This window comes from Hyla sarda, chromosome 4 (assembly GCF_029499605.1).
Source record: "Hyla sarda isolate aHylSar1 chromosome 4, aHylSar1.hap1, whole genome shotgun sequence".
Lineage (NCBI taxonomy): Eukaryota > Metazoa > Chordata > Amphibia > Anura > Hylidae > Hyla > Hyla sarda.
The window spans coordinates 7021175-7044797 of record NC_079192.1 but is presented as its reverse complement, the minus strand read 5'-3'; the positions used below and the strand labels follow the sequence as shown (position 1 = coordinate 7044797).

Here is a 23623-nt window from a genome sequence, read left to right as displayed (position 1 = left end):
GCACCCATCCATCTTATATTTGTTACTGGCTTTGGTTGGACAGAGCACCTCTCCTTACAAAATTATATATAGTCCCCCCCCCCCACTTCACCTTACCCGTATCCCACCCCATGGCAGAAGGACAGCAAAAAAAAAATTATATAAAAATAGCACAAAAAAAATGTGGAACATTTTTGTCTCTCTCCTTTTCCCCCTCTATATATTCTTCTTTATTAGATAGCCTTCAAACCTTGTCGCTTTATCTGAGACTCTCCACCAAACACAATCTTTCTCTCTCTGTCATGCCTTCAATCCACCTATCCCAAATTAAGTAGAACTTAACCAAACCCCCGGCCTGAGCTGCCCAGCAAAACTCAAAATGTATCATCTTGCTTACTGTAGCTTTAAGTTAATCAATATTTGGAGCCTCTTTAGACATCCACTTTCTTGCCACCAATAGTCTTGTTGTAAATTTCACTTTCCCTCTTTTTATCTTGTCCGTTTTTCTTCCTTCAGTTTTTACTCCCCCTAGTAACCAAGATATCAATTTATCTCCTTCCTTCAACTCTAATCTTCGTTCTACCATCCTTACCGACTTCATCCAGAGTTCTTTAAGCGTAGGACACTCGTAATACATATGGAAGAACCCCATTCCCCCATTCTCACATTTTGGCCATTTATATTTTTTCCTTTTATCTATTTTTCCCAGAAATTTCAGCGTATAATATAAACTATGTGTTATAAAAAAAATTGTGTGACTCTATGTGAACCATTTTTAATAACATTTGTGTTCTCTTCCCAGATTCCCCTCCATTCCTTTTCTGTTACTTGCCCTATATCCCTCTCCCACTCTTTTGTGCTGAAGTTATGGGATGAAACCCTGATGGCTGGGATATGTTGAGCATGATCAGCCTTCTGTACGTAGGGACATGAAGTCCATGAGATCATGTCACAGATTAATGCTGTGCTCAGTTTATTGTGGCCCAATCTCCCCTCCCTTCAGAGTCTGGGCCACATTGCAGCATTCCAGCATGACAACAACCCCAAACACATCTCTAAAATGACCACTACCTTGCTAAAGATGCTGAGGGTAAAGTTAATGGACTGGTCAAGTATGTCCCAATACCTAAATCTTATTGAGCATCTGTGGGGCATCCTCATATAGAAGATCAAGGGGAGGAGGGGTTAGCACAAGGTCTGTAACTTCCACCAACTCTGTGATGTTTTCCTGCAGGAGTGGAAGAGGACTCCAGTGACAACCTGTGAATCTCTGGTGAACGCCATGGCCAAGAGGCTTTAGGCAGTGCAGGAAAATAATTGTGGCCACATCAAATTTTGACACTTTGGGCCCAATTTCTTGCCAGACCCCAAATTCTGTCTTTTTGCAATAGATTTACATAATCTCAGTCATAAATAATGCAGCCTGATTACTATGTGATTTAACCTTATTGATACGAGAAGGATTGCACAGCTTTAGAATAGAGGAAGACAACAAAAAATGAGATGTGCACTGTGTATACTAAACAGACATCAGTGGAAATTACTATACCACACAAATGCCATACAAACACAAAGGTCACTTTTTATTTCTTTCAACATCTTAACAAAGTTTTTTTTTTTCAGTCTTTTTTCTCCATATTTCTAAACACAGTATTCATTCCATGGTGTCCTTATTCTGGTTATAGACAGTAATGAAATGATTTTGGTTCCCACATATATTTCCATAATGTTATCATTGCTTTGGACAATTTCAAAAAAGCTCAACATTTCCCACACGTGAAGACCTTCTGAATGATAATTGACATTTCTCTACGGCTTTCCTAATGTCTTTATTTCTTAGACTATATATAATGGGGTTGACCAAAGGAGTAAAGACAGTATATAGCAGGGAGATAACTTTACTCATGGTCAGTGTTCGGCCTTTCGTTGGGACAACATAAACACCGAACATAGTCCAGTAGAATATGGAGACCACAATGAGGTGGGAGCTACAGGTGGAGAAGGCTTTCTGTCTACCAGTATTGGATGGGATCCTTAGGATTGCTAAAATAATATAAGTATAAGACACTATAATGATGGTGGTTGGGATTATCACAATTGGTATACCCATAATATAAATCACCATGTGAATAATAAAGGTGTCAGAACAGGAAACTTCTAATAAGGGAATTATATCACAGAATAAATGGTCAATGATATTTGGCCCACAAAAGTTGAGTTTTGCTGTTTTAATAATGTATATCAAAATAATAGAAAAGCCAAGAAGCCAACATAGTATAGACAATATCATACAATGTCCACTTGTCATGATAGAGGAGTAACGGAGAGGATTACAGATGGCCACATATCTGTCATAAGACATCACAGCCAGGAGAAAACATTCAGATGCTTCAGAAGCACATAACAGATACAACTGAGTGATACAACCAATTAAACTCATGGTCCCCCCATTATTCAATAGGATTTTTAGCATCTTGGGGACAATATCAGTGATTATCAATATGTCACTAATGGACAGGTGTGAGATGAAGAAGTACATTGGGGTGTGGAGGTTCTTGCTGGTGGACACCAGGGTGATGATCAGGAAATTCCCACATATTGTCCCACAGTAAACAACAAGGAGAAAGAAGAACAGGACAATTCTTACATCTTGGCTTGTTTGAAATCCTAAGAGGAAAAACTCAGGGACTTCAGTCAGGTTGTCCTTCTGCATATATAATAAAGAGGAGTTATGCTGAAATAAACCAAAAACAGTAAAATAAATAATGATCTACAAGAGCTAAAGGATTAATAACCCCCTTACTGCAAAACGACATAAGTTACATCATCAGTGGGTAGTATTTGCCTTAGATTGCCATATAGTTACATCATTGCTGATCGTGTTGGCTCAGCAACTGCTCCGGATCAGCCATAATGGTGTGACAGTAATTTACAAAAACACTGAACCCCATCAACACTGTAATAAATATTGATCACAGTGTAAACAATGGAAGGAGCTTCTTTAGTATAGTACTTGGGACCCCCAGTAATTATTAAGGCCCCCAAGGCTTTCTAGTCAGATAGTTTGTTAGGGCTCCTCCATAAAAAACTCCTGTGCCATAATAAATACCTATGTATTTTATATTAACAGGAAGTTATGTACTGTCATGTACACATGTTACAGTATACAATGCCTTCAGAAAGATTTTGGACCCTTTCACTTTTTTCACACATAACTATGTAATTTTACAACTAAATTAAAATCTATTTTTTCCAATCACTCCGCATTCAATACCCCATAATGAGAATGTGAAAACAAAATTTTTTCAAATTCATTAAAAAGGAAAAAAAAAACTTTGCAGGTATTTGTCACTTTGCTATGACACCGGAAATGTATTTCTTGGGGTCTTCCATTTCTCTTTATGTTTCAGCACCATTATTATGGTCACCTATGCTAAAGTCAGCTAATTGGACAGAATTTTTAAAGACACAGCCCTGTCTATCTAAGGTCTTAAAGCTGACAATGCATATTAGAGCAAAAGCAGCTGGGAGAGGGTCGCTGTTAGGATTGAAGAAAGAACAGTTTGGAGCAAAGTACAGAGAGATTTAAAAAAGCTGAACCAGAGTCCTCTGCACCTCAGTCTAGGCTGAAGGTTCACCTTCAAGATACAACGAAGGTTCACCTTCAAGAAGACAATGAACCTTAGCACACAATTAAGACATTAAAGGAGTGGCTTAGGAAAAACTCTGTGAATGTCCTTGAGTGATCCAGCCAGAATCCGAATCAAATGAAACATCTTTGAAACATCTTTGAAGAGATGATCTCCATCAAACTTCACAGAAGTTGAGAGGAGAAAATCCAGAAATCCACATACAGTATATTTTCCAAAGATTGTGAGAGGAATCTTTTGCAGACTGCTTAATGTATTATTACATAGTGTTTAAGCCTATAAAACTTGCATTAAATATCTCTTTGTCCTTGATATTCATTTAAAGAATTTTGTCATAAAGAAATTCTGCAGAGTCACAGAGACGTGTTGTGCTGTCATTAGACACAGGAATAAAGAGAAAGATGAGATTAGGACTAGATATTTATATACTAAATAATGGAAAGATGCCAGACAGGACGATTCTTAGGAGATCATTTACCACTGTCTCACGAGTCCCATTAGTTTAAGTCATTTGAGAAATAGAAAAATAACAATACAATTACTGCCTTGTTTGCAAAAATATCCAAAACAAAGAATTGCAGTAATAATAAATATAAGATCAAGAAAAAGTTAAACTTTGATTAAGAGAACTAAAAGAACAGTTGTCCAAAGTAATTTCAGTTTTTTTAATCCCTTCTATACAGTGTTGAGCAAACCAAACCCAGAACACATTCAGCGTTGAGCAAACCAAACCCAGAACAAGTTGAGTTAGAACTTTAGAAAATGTTTGCTTTATCCAAAGCAATCCTTACATATAGTAGGCTGGGGATGCATTATGCAACCCCATATTACTGTCATAGAATCTCGGGGTCAGCACACTGTGCCTTATGGTGAAAATATTCCAACCACCTGTGACACTGTGGCAAGGGAAGGGTGTATTTCCCTAGCTCACCCTGGAGAAACATCCACCTGTGGCCTAATTAATGAGGTAGCAGAAAAGGGAAGTGTGTTTAAAAAGAAGACACAATAGTTGGGGCTCTCCCTAGAAGACAGCAAGGTGGCTGTAGGAAGAGGCAGGGGTCCTGCTGAGGAACACATAGCCCGAGCTGTGATTGCCCCCAACAGTGAAGTGTGATTGAGACACACAGCAAGAGGTTGAAAACGCTGTGTGTGAACAGTGAGTAGAAGGATGCAGGAGTCACAGGTGTTTGACGACTTTGGATGTGTAAATGATTATTTTTTTCACTATAATGCAGATTTTTCCCCAAATTTTACATTTTTACAAGGGATAATAGGAGAAAATGCCCCCCAAAATGTGTAACCCTATCTCTTCTGAGTATGGAAATACCCCATTTGTGGACGTCAAGTGCACTGTGGGCGCACTACAATGCTCAGAAGAGAAGGAGTCACATTTGCAAATTTTGCTGAAATAGGAGGTGCCAGAACAGCAAAAAATAAAAAAACATGGAATACTATTTTGAAAACTACACTCCTCAAGGCATGTAACAAGGGGTACAGTGAGCCTTAACACCTAACACCCCACCAGAGTTTGATAAATGTGAAAAGGAAAAATTAGATTTTTTACACTAAAATGCTGGGGTTACCCCAAATTTTTCATTTTCACAAGTGGTAACAGGAGAAAATGTCTCTGTAAATTTGTAAAAACATTTCTTTGGAGTAAGGACATACCTCATGTCGGGACCTAAACAGCTCTGCGGGTGCACACTGGTCTTGGAAGAGCAGGAGCGCAGTCAGGGGCCTTGAGCATTTACATGCCTATGGAGACAGAACAGCGCCCCCCCCCCCCCCCCTTAAGGAGCATTACATGGGGTAAATTACTAAAATGGGGTACAGTGGGACTTAAAATCATAAAACAGGTTATGTTCCCAGAATGATGACTCAGAGCATAACCAAAACTATAAAATATGCCCACCCCAAACCATATGCTCTGAATCATCATTCTGGGAATGTGACGTGTGTGGACGTCCCTAACCTGGTGCCTCAATTGCGCACCCCGCTCAGGTGGAGAGAGAGCGCTGCACATTTGAGGCAACATAAAAAAGTCCCTGATGATAGTGACTCAGTGACCCATGACCCATTTTTGGAAAATATACCCCCAGAAGTCTTATCAATTTTCTTTTTTATGAAAGAGCTTTTTGGGCAATTTAGTGGTTTCATGGGGTTAAAACTTGGAATGTACTCTGGACTTGGTACTTTGGGGACAAATTATGGAAAATTTTAATAAAAAGGGAAAATTTAGTACTGCATGGAAGTGGGATATTCCCTGAAGCAGTTTTTAATGCAGAGGCCCGGATGATCGGGGCAAGTGTCACATTGAGTGGTGGTGTCCTTCCGTATCCCCCTCCTGTGACACACTCTGCATTTTTTCTGGGCTTGTCCCTTCTTTCCAGTGTGGGGGACCTGTGTTGCAGCATGAGGAGATCATATAGTGGCTGAATGACACAGCGTGGAGGTGTTGGCAGCATGAGGAGACCATATAGTGGCTGAATGACACAGTGTGGAGGTGTTGGCAGCATGAGGAGACCATATAGTGGCTGAATGACACAGTGTGGAGGTGTTGGCAGCATGAGGAGACCATATAGTGGCTGAATGACACAGCCTGGAGCTGGCAGCAGCATGAGTAGACACTAGGGCTTCACAATCCCTAAGATTAAAAGAAGAATTCTGATTTTGGGTAACTGTTAGGATTCGGCAGGCTGGATGTGGATCCTCTGTGTCAGCGAGGGATTGGCTTGGACCGTGTCGGTGTACCGGTTCTAGGGTTGCTACTGGTTTTCACCAGAGCCCGCCGCAAAGCGGGATGGTCTTGCTGCGGCGGTAGCAACCAGGTCGTATCCACCGGCAACGGCTCAACCTCGCTGACTGGTGAGAAGGCGTGGGACAGAAGGACTAGGCAGAAGCAAGGTCAGACGTTGCAGAAGGTCGGGGCAGGTGGCAAGGTTCGTAGTCAATAGTAATAGCAGGAGGTCAGGAACACAGTAATGGTAAACACAGTAGTAGCTTTCTCTAGGCACTAAGGCAACAAGATCCGGCAAGGAAGTGCAGGGGAAGTGAGGTTATATGGACAAGGGGCAGGTGGAAGCTAATCAGACTGATTGGGCCAGGCACCTATCATTGGTGCACTGGCCCTTTAAATCTTAGAGAGCTGGCGCGCGCGCGCCCTAAGGAGCGGAGCCGCGCGCGCCAGGACGTGACAGCCGGGAACCGGGACAGGTGAGTTACTTGGGATGCGATTCGCGAGCGGGCGCGTCCCGCTATGCGAATCGCATCCCTGCCGGCAGAGTCAGTGCAGCGCTCCCGGTCAGCAGGTCTGACCGGGCGCTGCAGAGAGAGGAACGCCGCGAGCGCTCCGGGGAGGAGCAGGGACCCAGTATGTAGGCCCTTGACAGATTAACAGGTACAAAATAGTACACTATTTAGATGTACGTATGCGCTACAGGACCCTTACAAAAAACTTATTTTTGTAAAACACCAGCAGCACACAACAGTGCTGCAGCCAAAAAAACCTGTGTACTAAACACAAAATTGCACTCTGTCACAGACTGTTAGTAATGGACTGTTGGGTATTATACCATCTACAGACTAGTATAACCAGCAGATGATTTTTTTGTGGAACAAAGACACTGAATTGGGCTGAAAAATTCTTCCTGCCTCCTCTGCTAAGGTTTATGAAGTTGAGGCAGCTTTTTGAAATGTCAACACACAGCTCTCTGCCCCTCTCTGTAATACTATGCCAGAGAAAGTGACTGGGAGGTTAATGGCTGCAGTAAAAATCCTTTTCAGTGAAAAAACCAATGCTTTCCGTCCACGAGAACGCTGATGTGACTAGGAGGATGTTAAACACTGCTGGAATGCACTTTTCTCTGTTGTAACACACACACAGGCTCTGCGTCCTATAACAACCATTACAACAGGGAAAAAGCTATTCCACAGATGCCAGCAGATTCCCGCTGTCGGAGGGTACTATTGCTCTTATCTTGGAACAAACTCTGTTTCATGTTGGAAGTAATAATTCTCCCCCGGCTTTGGGAGTCTGTGGGCAGCTGTGGTGACTGTGGGGTTCCGATAGCACCAGGTCTCACTTCTGGGACCTGCTTCAATCCTAACTTATAAACCAGGGAAACAGGCGGCATGCCGCTCCGCTCCCCAGTGAAGAATATGAAATCTCTGCACTTTAACTTAATATTCTCCACAAGAGCCCTGATTAGCCAGCACCGACTGGCCAATCACAGCTCCTGGAAGGGAATTTGAAATTACAATAATGTTAATGTATATAACTGGGAGCCGGCCAAAGAATGACGCGCAATGCAGAGTGTTCATATTTCCTCCCTGGGGAGAGGAGAGGCATAGCGCCCACTTCCCTGGTTTATAAGTTAGGATCGCAGCGGGCCCCAGAAGTGAGACCCAGTATGTACAACTACTCCCAACATGGAAAAGACTCTGTTTCATGATGGGAGCAGTAGTACAAGCGCTCCCGCAGAAGCACCACAGCCGCCCACAGACTCCCGCAGCTCGGGGTACTACTACTCCCATCTTGAAACAGAGTCTATGGAGTAAAGTTTAAAAACAGTACAGAACCGAGACCACAGTATTGTGCAACGAAAAACAATGCACAAAACTGTACCAGTACAAAAGCATTCACAACTACATCCATCTAGTTGTGTACATTTTTTTTTTTTTTTATGGCAAATAAATGTATATGCTTTGCTATATGGTTGTATATGGTTTTTAAAGGGGTTTTCCCAGAGATTAAAAAAAAACCTGTTCATTTCTTTCAAAAACAGCTCCACATCTCTCCCCAGGTTGAGTGTGGTATTACAACTTGGCTCCATTCACTTTAATGAAACTTAGCTGCAGAACCTCACTCAACTTGGAGACGGGGAGTGGTTTTTGAAAGAAATTTGCTATTTTTACTATTCCTGGATAACTATTCCTGGAAATTTTACTATTCCTGGATAACCTCTTTAAATTAAAAACCTATATGGCAACCATATAGTATAATCTTGATATGAAAGCACCCTAAGTTCAGAGTTTTTTCATATAATGTATATTCAGGATGCCCATGTTTCCTTTTCCTTCTTGAGAAAATGTGATACATTTTACTTAAAAATTCTGATGGAGAAGGTGAGCTGGTTTTAAGCAGCAAAAGGGATGATTTTTTTTTTTATCAACTGGTGCCAGAAAGTGAAACAGATTTGTAAGTTACTTCTATTTAAAAATCTTAACTCTTTCAGTACTTATCAGCTGCTGTATACTTTATAGGAATTTATTTTATGTCCGACCACAGTACTCTCTGCTGACACCTCTGTCCTTGTCAGGAACTGTCCAGAGTAGGAGAGGTTTGCTATGGGGATTTGCTTCTGCTCTGGACAGTTCCTGACACGGACAGAGGTTTCAGCAGGGAGCACCGTGGACAGACTGAAAAGAACTACACAACTTCCTGTGAAGCATACAGCAGCTGATAAGCCTGTTATAGCCATAACTCTTCCAATTTTTCACCTACAGACTCACATGAGGCTTGCTTCTTGAGCAACCTAACGTACTTTGTAATGACAAAGGGTGAGCGGCCTACCATGGATTTTCCCGGTATCCCGGTGGGCAAATCCGGCCCTGCCAGAAGATCGTATCATACTGATCACTAGTGTCTAGCATAGAGGACACTTCACTCTCCCTTCTCCCCAGCTCTGACTGCTGACAGCTTCAGTGTGCCATGTTTGAGTGTCCCTGATTTACTGGAGGGCAACACCCCCTCCTTCCTGCTCACTCTCACAGCAGCCCTTCAATGCAGTTTAGACAGGAAACAAGCCCAGCGTGTGTAGTTTTTTGCTCACTCAGCAGCATTTTCAAAGGCTGTTTATGGAGCCTATGGGGGTCTGATTTTTTTAAACAAATCAGCTGGGATGCCTTGTAGAGTCATGGTGAGTATATATATATATATATATATATATATATATATATATATATCTTATTTCAGTTTGCCACTTTTGGCTGGATAGCTCCTTAACCTGTGCCTCACTTTCAGAAGTGTGTTTGGTCTTTTTTCGAAAATTTGGGGCAAATAGCACATAATTTAATACTTGGTATATTTGTTGTTAATTGCAACACTTTTGTGAACCAGAAAATTGTCATAAACCTTTGAAAAAAGGGTGTAAATGGCACTAAAGGCCTTACCATGCCCTATTTAATTGGCAAACAGGGCACTTACTTGGGTGCTATATCTCTGAATATGTGGCGCTAAAAGCATGCTCATCATTTTAAGCAAATGTGGCGCAGCTGGAGCAAAAAAAGTCGTGCTAAAGTCTTTGAATATCACCTCCACCTGACAGCGCCAGTAGCCTTAAGTCTGGCTCCCTGCCATTGCAGGTGCGCTTCGCTCCCTGCTCTCATATCATACCTGGACTTCAGAAACGTACAACAGGAGAAGGCTAGGTGCCTATGAATCCCTGGAAGTCCGTGTGTAGTTATGTAACTTAAGTATCAGGTCTTTGGTGCACAAATGTAATGCACATATCCTGAATACTGGGGACCCATTTCTATATTATTTACACATTATATTTTGTCTTGTACTGAGGTACTGTCATTAACTACCCCTGATGAAACCGCTGTAAGCGGTGGAAACGCGTTGGATTGTCTACATATAATTGTAGTATAAAAAAGGATATCTGTACAAGAGGCACTAACTAGTGTCATGATATCACAGGGTTCACTTTAGGGGTGTAATTTTATGCAATTTACAGTAAAAGTTACGTTTTAATATGCACTTCCCTATCTTCTATTTTGTTAATATCACCTCCACCCTATTATCTTTATTCAGTGTTTGATGTCTGGTCTTACATTCTTATGTGATCTTTGCCCCGAAGTTTATTTTTAGCATTTTTTCTATGGAAAAGTGTACCTTCAGCTGTTGTATAACTACAACTCCCAGCTTGCACAAACAGCTAAAGTGCATGCTGGTAGTTGTAATGGTGCATCTGCTGGTTGCATAACTACAACTCCCAGCATGCCTGTTGGCTGTCGGTGACTGCTGAGAGTTGTAGTTTTGCAACAGCTGAAGGCACACTGGTTGTGAAACTCAGAGTTTTTTTTTTACCTAACTCAGTGTTTCACGACCGGTGTGCCTCCAGCTGTTGCAAACTTCCACAGCTCAAACTGCCAGCGAGAAACTACTGTGAACCCCCGCCCGTGCGACTGTACCCTAAAAACACTACACTACACTAACACACAATAAAATAAAAAATAAAAAACACTACATATACACATACCCCTACACAGCCCCCCTCCCCTCCCCAATAAAAAAGAAAAACGTCTGGTACGCCACTGTTTCCAAAATGGAGCCTCCAGCTGTTGCAAAACAACTACTCCCAGTATTACCAGACAGCCACTGACTGTCCAGGCATGCTGGGAGTATTACAATCGCTGGAGGCACCCTGTTTGGGAATCACTGGCGTAGAATACCCCCATGTCCACCCCTATGCAAGTCCCTAATTTAGGCCTCAAATGCGCATGGCGCTCTCACTTTGGAGCCCTGTCGTATTTCAAGGCAACAGTTTAGGGACACATATGGGGTATCGCCGTACTCAGGAGAAATTGTGTTACAAATTTTGGGGGGGTATTTTCTGCTATTACCCTTTTTAAAAATGTAAAATTTTTGGGAAACCAAGCATTTTAGGTAATTTTTTTTTTTTTTTTTACATATGCAAAAGTCGTGAAACACATGTGGGGTATAAAGGTTCACTTAACCCCTTGTTACGTTCCCCGAGGGGTCTAGTTTCCAAAATAGTATGCCATGTGGTTTTTTTTTTCGCTGTCCTGGCACCATAGGGGCTTCCTAAATGCGGCATGCCCCCAGAGCAAAATTTGCTTCCAAAAAGCCAAATGTGACTCCTTCTCTTCTGAGACCTGTAGTGCGCCAGCAGAGCACTTTTCACCCCCATATGGGGTGTTTTCTGAATCGGGAGAAATTGGGCTTCAAATTTTGGGGGGGTATTTTCTGCTATTACCCTTTTTAAAAATGTAAAATGTTTGGAAAAACAAGCATTTTAGGTCAATTTTTTTTTTTTTTTTACATTTGCAAAAGTCATGAAACATCTGTGAGGTATTAAGGCTCACTTTATCTCATGTTACATTCCCCGAGGGGTCTAGTTTTTTTTGCTGTTTTGACACCCTAGGGGCTTCCTAAAGGCAACATGCCCCCCAAAAACCATTTCAGAAAAATGTTCTCTCCAAAATCCCCTTATCGCTCCTTCCCTTCTGAGCCCTCTACTGCGCCCGCCGAACACTTTACATAGACATATGAGGTATGTGCTTTTTCAAGAGAAATTGGGCTACAAATACAAGTAAAAATTTTCTCCTTTTACCACTTGCAAAAATTCAAAAATTGGGTCTACAAGAACATGTGAGTGTAAAAAATGAAGATTGTGAATTTTTTCCTTCACTTTGCTGCTATTCCTGTGAAACACCTAAAGGGTTAAAACACTGACTGAATGTAATTTTGAATACTTTGGGGGGTGCAGTTTTTATAATGGGGTCATTTGTGGGGTATTTCTAATATGAAGATCCTTCAAATCCACTTCAAAACTGAACTGGTCCCTGAAAAATATCAAATTTGAAAATTTTGTGAAAAAGTGGAAAATTGCTGCTGAACTTTGAAGCCCTCTGGTGTCTTCCAAAAGTAAAAACACGTCATATGATGCAAACATAAAGTAGATATATTGTATATGTGAATCAAAAATACATTTATGTGTAATATACATTTTCCTTACAAGCAGAAAGCTTCAAAGTTAGAAAAATGCAAAATTTTCAAATTTTTCATCAAATTTTGGAATTTTTCACCAAGGCGGGGCAGGACTGGGAAACGACGGTGACCGGCGCCGAAGATCCACTTACCGATCCGGGCAGGCAACGGAGGCTGCAGGCGACGGAGATCGGCGGGCGGCGATGACGTGCGGCTGGATCCGACGGAAGCCGGTGAGTTGCCCAGCAACATCTGCAGGGTACAGTTTGAGACCATTATACAGTGGTCTCTAACTGTAGCCCTCCAGATGTTGCAAAACTACAACTCCCAGCATGCCCAGACAGCTGCTTGGGCATGCTGGGATATGTAGTTTTGCAACAGCTGGAGGGCTACAGTTTGAGACCACTATATAGTGGTCCCTAAACTGTAGCCCTCCAGATCTTTCAAAACTACAACTCCTAGCATGCCCAAACAACTGTTTGCTGTCAGGGCATGCTGGAAATTGTAGTTTTGCAACAGCTGGAGGACCACAGTTTGGAGATCACTTTGAAGTGTTCTCTAAAACTGTAGCCCTCCAGATGTTGCAAAACTGCAAATCCCAGCATGTCCAAACAGCAATCAGCTGTCTCGGCATGCTAGGAGTTGTAATTGCGTACCTCCAGCTATTGCATAACTACTTCTCCCAGCATCCCGTCGGCGATCAGTACATGCTGGGAGTTGTAGTTTTGCAACAGCTGGAGGCACACTGGTTAGAAACTACTGAGTTAGGTAACAGAACCTAACTGAAGGTTTTCCAACCAGTGTGCCTCCAGCTGTTGCAAAAGTACAACTCCCAGCATGCAAGGTCTGTCAGTACATGCTGGGAGTTGTAGTTTTGAAACAGCTGGAGGTTTGCCCCCCCCCCCCCATGTTAACGTATAGGGTACATTCACACGGGCAGGCTTACAGTAAGTTTCCTGCTTCAAGTTTGGGCTGCGGCAAATTTTTCGCCGCAGCTCAAACTCTTAGAGGGAAACTCACCGTAACCCGCCAGTGTGAATGTACCCTAAAAACACTGCACTACACTACACTAACACATAATAAAGAGTAAAACACAACATATACACCCCCTTACACTGTCCCCCCCAATAAAAATTAAAACCGTATTGTATGGCCGTGTTTCCAAAACGGAGCCTCCAGCTGTTGCAAAACAACAACTCCCAGCATTTCCGGACAGCCACTGACTGTCCAGGCATGCTGGGAATTTAGAAACAGCTGGAGGCACCCTGTTTGGGAATCACTGGCGTAGAATACCCCTATGTCCACCCCTATGCGATCCCTAATTTAGTCCTCAAATGCGCATGGCGCTCTCTCACTTCAGAGCCCTGTCTTATTTCAAGGAAACAGTTTAGGGCCATATATGGGGTATCTCCGAACTCAGGAGAAATTGCACTACAAATATTGGGGGTCTTTTTCTCCTTTTACCCCTTATGCAAAGGAAAAGTTGGGGCTACACCAGCTTGTTAGTGTAAAAAAATAACAACATTTTACACTAACATGCTGGTGTTGCCCTATACTTTTTATTTTCACAAGCGTTAAAAGGAAAATAAGACCCCCAAAATTTGTTACGCAATTTCTCCTGAGTACAGAAATACCCCAGATGTGGGCGTAAAATGCTCTGTGGGCGCACAACAAGGCTCAGAAGTGAAAGCGCACTATGTACATTTGAGGCCTAAATTTGTGATTTGCACAGGGGTGGCTGATTTTACAGCGGTTCTGACATTAAACGTAAAAATATAAATACCCACATGTGACCCCATTTTGGAAACTACACCCCTCACGGAATGTAATAAGGGGTACAGTGAGCATTTACGCCCCACAGGTGTCTGACAGATTTTTGGAACAGTGGTCCGTGAAAATGAAAAATTTAATTTTTCATTTGCACAGCCCACTGTTCCAAAGATCTGTCAAACGCCAGTGGGGTGTAAATACTCACTGCATCCCTTATTAAAGATAGGGTCACATGTGGGGGGGGGGGGGGTCCACTGTTCTGGCACCACGGGGGGCTTTGTAACGCACATGGCGCCTGACTTCCATTCCAAACTATTTTTTCCCAAAAGCTCAATGGCGCTCCTTCTCTTCTGAGCATTGTAGTGCGCCAGCAGAGCACTTGACGTCCACACATTGGGTATTTCCATTCTCAGAAGAGATGGGGTTACAAATCTTGGGGGGTCTTTTCTGCTATTAACCCTTGCAAAAATGTGAAATTTGGGGGGAAGCGCACATTTTAATGAATTTTTTTTTTTTTTTACATATGCAAAAGTCGTGAAACCCCTGTGGGGTATTACGGCTCATTTTATTCCTTGTTACATTGCGTCAAGGGGTCTAGTTTCCAAAATGGTATGCCATGTGTTATTTTTTGCTGTTCTGGCACCATAGGGGCTTCCTAAATGCGACATGCCCCCCGAGCAAAATTTGCTCTCAAAAATCCAAATATGACTCCTCTTCTGAGCATTGTAGTTCGCCCGTAGTGCACTTCAGGTCAACTTATGGGGTACCTCCATACTCAGAAGAGATGGGGTTACAAATTTTGGGGGGTCTTTTCTGCTATTAACCCTTGCAAAAATGTGAAATTTGGGGGAAACACACATTTTAGTGAACATTTTTTTTTTTTTTTTTACATATGCAAAAGTCGTGAAACACCTGTGGGGTATTAAGGCTCACTTTATTCCTTGTTACGTTCCTCAAGGGGTCTAGTTTCCAAAATGGCATGGCATGTGTTTTTTTTGTTGCTGTTCTTGCACCATAGGGGCTTCCTAAAGGCAACATGCCCCCCAAAAACCATTTCAGAAAAACGTACTCTTCAAAATCCCCTTGTCGCTCCTTCGCTTCTGAGCCCTCTACTGCGCCCGCCGAACAATTTACATAGACATATGAGGTATGTGCTTACTCGAGAGAAATTGGGCTACAAACATAAGTATACATTTTCTCCTTTTACCCCTTGTAAAAATTCAAAAATTGGGTCTACAAGAACATGCGAGTGTAAAAAATTAAGATTGTAAATTTTCTCCTTCACTTTGCTGCTATTCCTGTAAAACACCAAAAGGGTTAAAATGCTGACTGAATGTCATTATGAATACTTTAGGGGGTGCAGTTTTTATAATGGGGTCATTTGTGGGGTATTTCTAATATGAAGATCCTTCAAATCCACTTCAAACCTGAACTGGTCCTTGAAAAATTGTGAGTTTGAAAATTTTGTGAAATATTGGAAAATTGCTGCTGAACTTTGAAGCATTCTAGTGTCTTCCAAAAGTAAAAACTTGTCAATTTTATGATGCAAACATAAAGTAGACATATTGTTTATGTGAATCAAAAATTTTTTTTCTTTGGAATATCCATTTTCCTTACAAGCAGAGAGCTTCAAAGTTAGAAAAATGCCAAATTTTAAAATTTTTCATCAAATTTTGGGATTTTTCACCGAGAAATGATGCAAGTTACCACAAAGTTTTACCACTATGTTAAAGTAGAATATGTTACGAAAAAACGATCTCGGAATCAGAATGATAACTAAAAGCATTCCAGAGTTATTAATGTTTAAAGTGACAGTGGTCAGATGTTCAAAAAAAGTGCCGGGTCCTACAGTGAAAATTGGCTGGGTCCTTAAAGGGTTAAGGGGTTAATAGTGATGTGTGTGTTAGTCGACATGTACATAGTTTTAGCTGACAAGGAAGGAGAGGGGGTTTTGCTGGACAGGGGTCTGTATTGATCTCTTAATTGATCATTATTTCCACTTACAGACCCCTCTCCAGCAATCCCACCGCTTATTTTCATAATAACCTTCAAGATTTAGTACATTGTGGTTTATCTAAAGGCTTTTTGAGTGAAAAGGAAGCTGAGTTCATTTTGGTTCCTTATCCTACTACTGTTATCTTTCACACTTTCCCTAAAGTTCATAAATGTATTTTCCTTCCGCCTATGTGACCTATAGTCGCAGGCATAGCCAGTTGGAACGAAAAAAAAACATGTCTGCATGGGTTGATAGTTTATTACAACCCCTTGTCCCTACCATACCAGGTTTTGTTTAAGACACCAAGCATTTACTGTATGGTCTTGACAAAGTAGTTTGGACCAAGACTATGTCCAGGTTTACTGCCGATGTTTCCTCTCTATAAGACACACGACAAAGCTTTAATTGCATTACAATAGTTTCTTGACAAATACTCTCACTACCCCACTGATCTGCAGGAGTACATACTACTTGTTATTGAATATTTGTTACAACACAACATTTTTATGTTTGATAGTATGTACTACCTGCAGATCACTGGGGCGGCCAGGGGGGCAAAATTCTCGCCATCTTTGGCAAACGTGTATATGAGTTGGTGGTTCTTGTTTTCTGAAAATAATCTGTTTAGAAACCACATATTATGTTATGCTCACTATATAGACCATTTGCTTGTCTTGTGGGATTCTGACGAGGAGGGGGGTCACAAAATTTCCCAGCTTATTTAAATAATAATACTGACAATTTTCAATTTTCTGTATCCTTTCATAAGGATACAGTGTTTTTCTTGATTTGGATATTATGGGCGACGTTTTGAGAAATAAAGTTATATCTATGACCCATAGAAAAGAAACCGGTTAATTCTGCATTACATGCCACCTCATGTCATCCATTTCACGTGGTCAAAAACTTACCGATAGGTTAGGCCGTAACTGTTCTGAGTTAACAACAGACTTTTCACGTGAAATGGATGACTTGAGCTGCTGACTCAAAAGTAGCGCTATGCGAATTGGATGCTAGAACGGGCATCTAAAATTGAATCCAATAAGAATAGAAAAGACTTCATGGACATCAATCGCAGAGGTCGTCCATCTGTATCATTATCGTCTAGACCAGTGATGTTTTCCACACAATACAGTACTCAGCTTGGTGAAATTTGTTAAATAATACATATATTTATGCCATTAATTACTACAGATTCTGCTTTCACCAATACATTAACTGGGGATAGAAAGGTTTAGCTAGAAAAGCCCCTACACTGGGACAATTGTTATCAGCAAGCTTTTTCACGAGTAATATTAGGCAAGAACACACTTGGCTGAGACATGTACCTACAAATGCAGTCACCGCATTTGTACTTGCTGTTCGGTCATACATTTACATCCTTTTTAACAGGTAAAACTTACAAGATTAAACAATATGTGAATTGTAATAGTACCCATGTAATATATCTGATTTCATGTACCAGTTGCAATATGTGGTATGTACCACTACCCCACTTAAAGTGAGGATCCGCAAAGATCTTTCTGATGTCCTCTTCTTTAACACCCGTACTTCAGCAGTATCCACACATTGCGCACAATTCCATGTCGGCAGCACTGCATCTTTAATAGTGCAGGGTATAGAGAGAGAGAGTTACTCTCCCACATAGAGGTGGTGATTTTCACCAGAAAGTTCTTGCAAGCTAAATCTTTTGGATTATCACGTTGGAAATACAGGTTCCTAGTGGCCTAAATAGAAGACAGGATACTTTACTCTATTATCATTAAGGCATATTTTCTACTTAAATTGATATTATCTGTCTTCATGTTCATTATTTTCTAGAGCCATTGTGCTTCCCATGACTCCCCCCCCCCCATTTCAGCTATCTCCAGCTCTCCCATAGAGATGAATGGAAGGGTCGTGTGTAAGCCGCCATTTTATGCAGGGGTTGACAAGCTCTGTTCCTAGGGACTGCCGGGGTGCTGTGCAGGAGATTTTGGGGGGTCCCAGCGATCATACCCCTGTAATCAGACGGTTAGTTGTTCTGCATGATGGTTCTCCTTTAACCCCTTAAGGACGAGTGCCATAAATGTAAGGGTTACTTAGTGCACAGAGCTGTACATTTATGGTACTGCATTCCAGGATCATCACGTCTCCGGACGTGTTGATCGGGCAAGGATGGCTGCTATTATCTAACAGGGGGTCCTGATTCTGACCAGCGAATCACAGCTTTTCTGGGCCAATAGAGTCTCTGGTGACCCGGTGGACCAGAAAATAAGAGTGATTGGTGCTGTCGGAGACAGCAGGAGGGGATCGAGGACTACCTGTGGATGCAGTGAGGAAGGGCAATGGGACCTTGAGGCAGCAACAGGTGGTGAGGGCTGTGTGCTTCCTACTGCTGCATAAGTACAACTACCAGCATGCACAGCCATTTTCAAAAATGGGGTCACATGTGAGGGGTCCACTCTTTTGGTACCATGGGGGCTTTGTAAATGCACATGGTACCCAACTTAAATTCCAGCCAAATTCTCTCACCAAAAGCCCAATGGCGCTCCTTCTCTTATAAGCCTTGTTGTCCGCCAGCAGAGCACTTTATTTCCACATATTTCCATACTCAGAAGAAATGGGTTTACACATTTTGGGGGGCTTTTTGTCCTACTATCCCTTGTGAAAATTTAAAAGTTGGGGTACCATTAGCATTTTAGTGAAAAAAAATCATGTCCAACTTTACCGAAAATTCATCAAACACCTGTGGGGTGTTACGGCTCACTGTACCCCTTGCTAAGTTCCTTGAGGGGAGTAGTTTCAAAAATAGTGTGCCACAAATTTTTTTAATGCTGTTCTGGGGCACTATGGAGGCTTCCTAAATACGACATGCCCACAAAAACCAATTCAGCAAAATTCTCTCTAGAAAATCTCAATTTTGCTACTTCTCTTTTGAGCCCTGTAGAGCAACCGCAGAACACTTTACATCCACATATGAGGTATTTGCATACTCAAGAGAAATTGGGTTGCACAATTTGGGGGAAATGTTCTCCTTTTACCCCTTGTAAAAGAAAAAGAAAAAAAATGGTGCTACAAGAACATGTTAGTATAAAAATGTAGAATTTTATTTGTTCCTCAACTTTGCTGCTATTCCTGTGAAACACTTAGAGGATTAACAAATTTTCTGAATGTCATTTGAAATACTTTGAGGGGTGCAGTTTTTTTTAATCATGCTTTAATTAATGGGGGATTTCTTACAGAAAGGCCCATCAAATCCACTTCAAGCTGAAGTGGTCACTGAAAAATTCAGATTTAGAATTTTTCTTGAAAATTTGGAAAATTGCTGCTATACTTTAAAGCCCTCTAATGTCAACTTTATGATGCTAACCTAAAGAAGACATATACATGTGAAGCAAAATATCATTTATTTGGCATGTCCATTTTCCTTACAAGCAGAAAGTTTCAAATTTAGAAAAATACAACATTTTCTAAATTTTCATGATTTTTTTTTCAGTATTGAGGAAAATCTACCACTATCTTAAAGTAGAATATGTCACAAAAAACACTCTCGGAATCAGAATGATAAGTAAAAGCAGCTCAGAGTTATTAAAGGGTACTCTGGTGGAAATTTTTTTTTTAAATCAACTGGTGCCAGAAAGTTAAAAAGACTTGTAAATTACTTCTATTTAAAAATCTTAACCCTTCCAGTACTTATTAGCTGCTGTATGCTCCACAGGAAGTTCTTTTCTTTTTAAATAAATTTTCATTCTGACCACAGTGCTCTCTGCTGACACCTCTGTCCTTGTCAGGAACTGTCCATAGCAGGAGCAAATCCCCAAAGCAAATCTATCCTGCTCTGGACAGTTCCTGACATTAACAGAGGTGTCAGCAGAGAGCACTCTGGTTAGGCAGAAAAGAAAGAAAAAAACTTCCTCTGGAGCAGCAGCTGATAAGTACTGGAAGGATTAGGATTTTTAAAACGAAGAAATTTACAAATCTGTATAACTTTTTGGCACTAATTGTTTTTTAACCCAGTACCCCTTTAATGATAAAGAAACATAGGTCAGATTTGCAAAAAATGTCTGTGTCCTTAAGGTCAAAATGGGCTGTGTCCTTAACCACTTAACCCCTTAACGACGCAGGACGTATATTTACGTCCTGCGTCGGCTCTCGCGATATGAAGCGGGATCGCGCCGCGATCCCGCATCATATCGCGTGGGTCCCGGCGCTAATCAACGGCCGGGACCCGCGGCTAATACCACACATCGCCGATCAAAGCTGACCGCCGCTTCTAAAGTGAAACTGAAAGTATCCCGGCTGCTCAGTCGGGCTGTTCGGGACCGCCGCGGCGTCCCGAACAGCTGATCGGACACCGGGAGGGCTCTTACCTGCCTCCTCGGTGTCCGATCGACGAATGACTGCTCCGTGCCTGAGATCCAGGCAGGAGCAGTCAAGCGCCGATCATGCTGATCACAGGCGTGTTAATGCACGCCAGTGATCAGCATAGGAGATCAGTGTGTGCAGTGTTATAGGTCCCTATGGGACCTATAACACTGCAAAAAAAATGTAAAAAAAAAGTGTTAGTAAAGGTCATTTAACCCCTTCCCTAATAAAAGTTTGAATCACCCCCCTTTTCCCATAAAAAAAATAAAACAGTGTAAAAAAAAATAAAAATAAACATATGTGGTATCGCCGCGTGCGTAAATGTCCGAACTATAAAAATATATCATTAATTAAGCCGTACGGTCAATGGCGTACGCGCAAAAAAAATTCCAAAGTCCAAAAAAGCGTATTTTGGTAACTTTTTATAACATTAAAAAATGAATAAAAAGTGATCAAAAAGTCATATCAAAACAAAAATCATACCAATAAAAACTTCAGATCACGGCGCAAAAAATGAGCCCTCATACCGCCCCGTACATGGAAAAATAAAAAAGTTATAGGGGTCAGAAGATGACATTTTTAAACGTAAAAATTTTCCTGCATGTAGTTATGATTTTTTCCAGAAGTGCGACAAAATCAAACCTATATAAGTAGGGGATCATTTTAACCGTATGGACCTACAGAATAATGATAAGGTGTAATTTTTACCGAAATATGCACTGCGTAGAAACGGAAGCCCCCAAAAGTTACAAAATGGGGGTTTTTTTTCGATTTTGTCGCACAATGATTTTTTTTTCCGTTTCGCCGTGCATTTTTGGGTAAAATGACTAATGTCACTGCAAAGTAGAATTGGCGACGCAAATAATAAGCCATAATATGGATTTTTAGATGGAAAATTGAAAGGGTTATGATTTTTAAAAGGTAAGGAGGAAAAAACGAAAGTGCAAAAACAGAAAAACCCTGAGTCCTTAAGGGGTTAAGGACCAAGGGCGTACAGGTACGCTTTTGCTCCCTGGTACTTAAGGACCAAGGGCGTACCTGTACGCCCATGGAAATTTTGGTCCCCGACAGGTGGGAACCGGACCGGGGTGACTGCTGATATTTATCGACAGACATCTCGCACAAATGCTCAGGGGGGTCATCAGAACCCCCCATGTCAGCGATTGCCACAAATCGCTAGTGAATTCACAGTAGCGATTTGAGCCGATTCCGGGTCATGCGGGTCTATGGTGACCCGGCGACCCGGAATATAAGGGGGATTGCAGTTGTTACAGACACCTACGATCCCCCTGAAGGGAAAGGAGTTAGATGGCAGGGCTGCCCCCCCTCCTGTCCCTGTTGTTGGTCGCCAGAAGCGACGACCAATAGCAGATCGGGGGCGGGGGGTTAACTTTCGGTTTCCCCGTTCTGTCCACCCACAATAGGCAGGGCAGGACAGGGAAACCAAAGAGTACCGACAGCAAAAGATCCACTTACCCATTCAGAGGCTGCGGGCAACGGTGATCGGCGGGCGGCGATGTCGTGCCGCTGGCTCGCTGGACCGTACAGAAGCTGGTGAGTTGCCTAGCAACATCTGGAGGGCTACAGTCTGTCTCAGACTGGTCTCCACTATACAGTGGTCTCTATACTGTAGCCCTCAAGATGTTGCAAAACTACAACTCCCAGCATGCCCAGACAGCTTTTTGGGCATGCTGGGATTTGTAGTTTTGCAACAGCTGGAGGGCTACAGTTTGAGACGACTATACAGTGGTCTCTAAACTGTAGCCCTCCAGATCTTGCAAAACTACAACTCCCAGCATGCTCACACAGCAGTTTGCTGTCTGTGCATGCTAGGATTTGTAGTTTTGCAACATCTGGAGGACCACAGTTTGAAGATCACTGTGCAGTGGGCTCTAAACTGTAGCTCTCAAGATGTTGCAAAACTGCAAATCCAAGCATGCCCAAAAGCAAACAGCTGTCTCGGCATGCTGGGAGTTGTAGTTGCGTACCTCCAGCTGTTGCATAACTACATCTCCCAGCAAGCCCTTCGGCGATCAGTTCATGCTGGGGGTTGTAGTTTTGCAACAGCTGGAGGCACACTGGTTGGAAAATACTGAGTTAGGTAACAGAACCTAACTGAAGGTTTTCCAACCAGTGTGCATCCAGCTGATGCAAAACTACAACTCCCAGCATGCATGGTCTGTCAGTACATGCTGGGAGTTGTAGTTTTGAAACAGCTGGAGGTTTGCCCCCCCCATGTGAATGTACAGGATAGATTCACACGGGCAGGTTTACAGTGAGTTTCTTGCTTCAAGTTTGAGCTGCGGTAAATTTTTGCAGCAGAGCAAACTCCTAGTGGGAAACTCACTGTAACCCGCCAGTGCGAATGTACCCTAAAAACACTACACTACAATAACACATAATAAAGGGTAAAACACTACATATACACCCCCTTACACTGTCCCCCCCAATAAAAATGAAAAACATATTGTACAGCAGTGTTTCCAAAACGGAGCCCCATCTGTTACAACAACTCCCAGCATTTCCGGACAGCCACTGACTGTCCAGGCATGCTGGGAGTTTAGCAACAGCTGGAGGCAGCCTGTTTGGGAATCACTGGTGTAGAATACCCCTATGTCCACCGCTATGCAATCCCTAATTCAGTCCTCAAATGCGCATGGAGCTCTCTCACTTCAGAGCCCTGTCGTATTTCAAGGAAACAGTTTAGGGCCACAGATGGGGTATCTCCGTACTCGGGAGAAATTGCACTACAAATTTTGGGGGGCTTTTTCTCCTTTTACCCCTTATGAAAAGGAAAAGTTGGGGTCTACACCAGCCTGTTAGTGTCAAAAAATAAATAGTTTTACATACTTTTTATTTTCACAAGAGGTAAAAGGATAAAAAGACCCCTAAAATTTGTCACACAATTTCTCCTGAGTACGGAAATACCCCATATGTGGACATAAAATGCTCTGCAGGCGCACAACAAGGCTCAGGAGTGAGAGCGCATTATATACATTTGAGGCCTAAATTGGTGATTTGCACAGGGGTGGCTGTTTGTTACAGCGGTTCTGACATAAACGCAAAAAAATAAATACCCACATGTGACCCCATTTTGGAAACTACACCCCTCACGGAATGTAACAAGGGGTATAGTGAGTCTTAACA

General features: G+C 42.0%; 1 protein-coding gene across 1 annotated transcript; it reads right to left on the bottom strand.

The window, feature by feature from the left end:
* Positions 1-1453: 1453 nt before the first annotated feature.
* LOC130366727 (olfactory receptor 11L1-like) lies at positions 1454-3293 on the bottom strand. The gene has a single exon (XM_056569050.1). The coding sequence runs from the start codon at positions 2690-2692 to the stop codon at positions 1730-1732; it is 963 nt and encodes a 320-aa protein (XP_056425025.1). The 5' UTR covers positions 2693-3293; the 3' UTR covers positions 1454-1729.
* Positions 3294-23623: the final 20330 nt, after the last annotated feature.

Coding starts and splice junctions, on each gene's coding strand:
- LOC130366727 (XM_056569050.1), bottom strand. CDS start 2,692: ATGCAGAAGGACAACCTGACTGAAGTCCCTGAGTTTTTCCTCTTAGGA.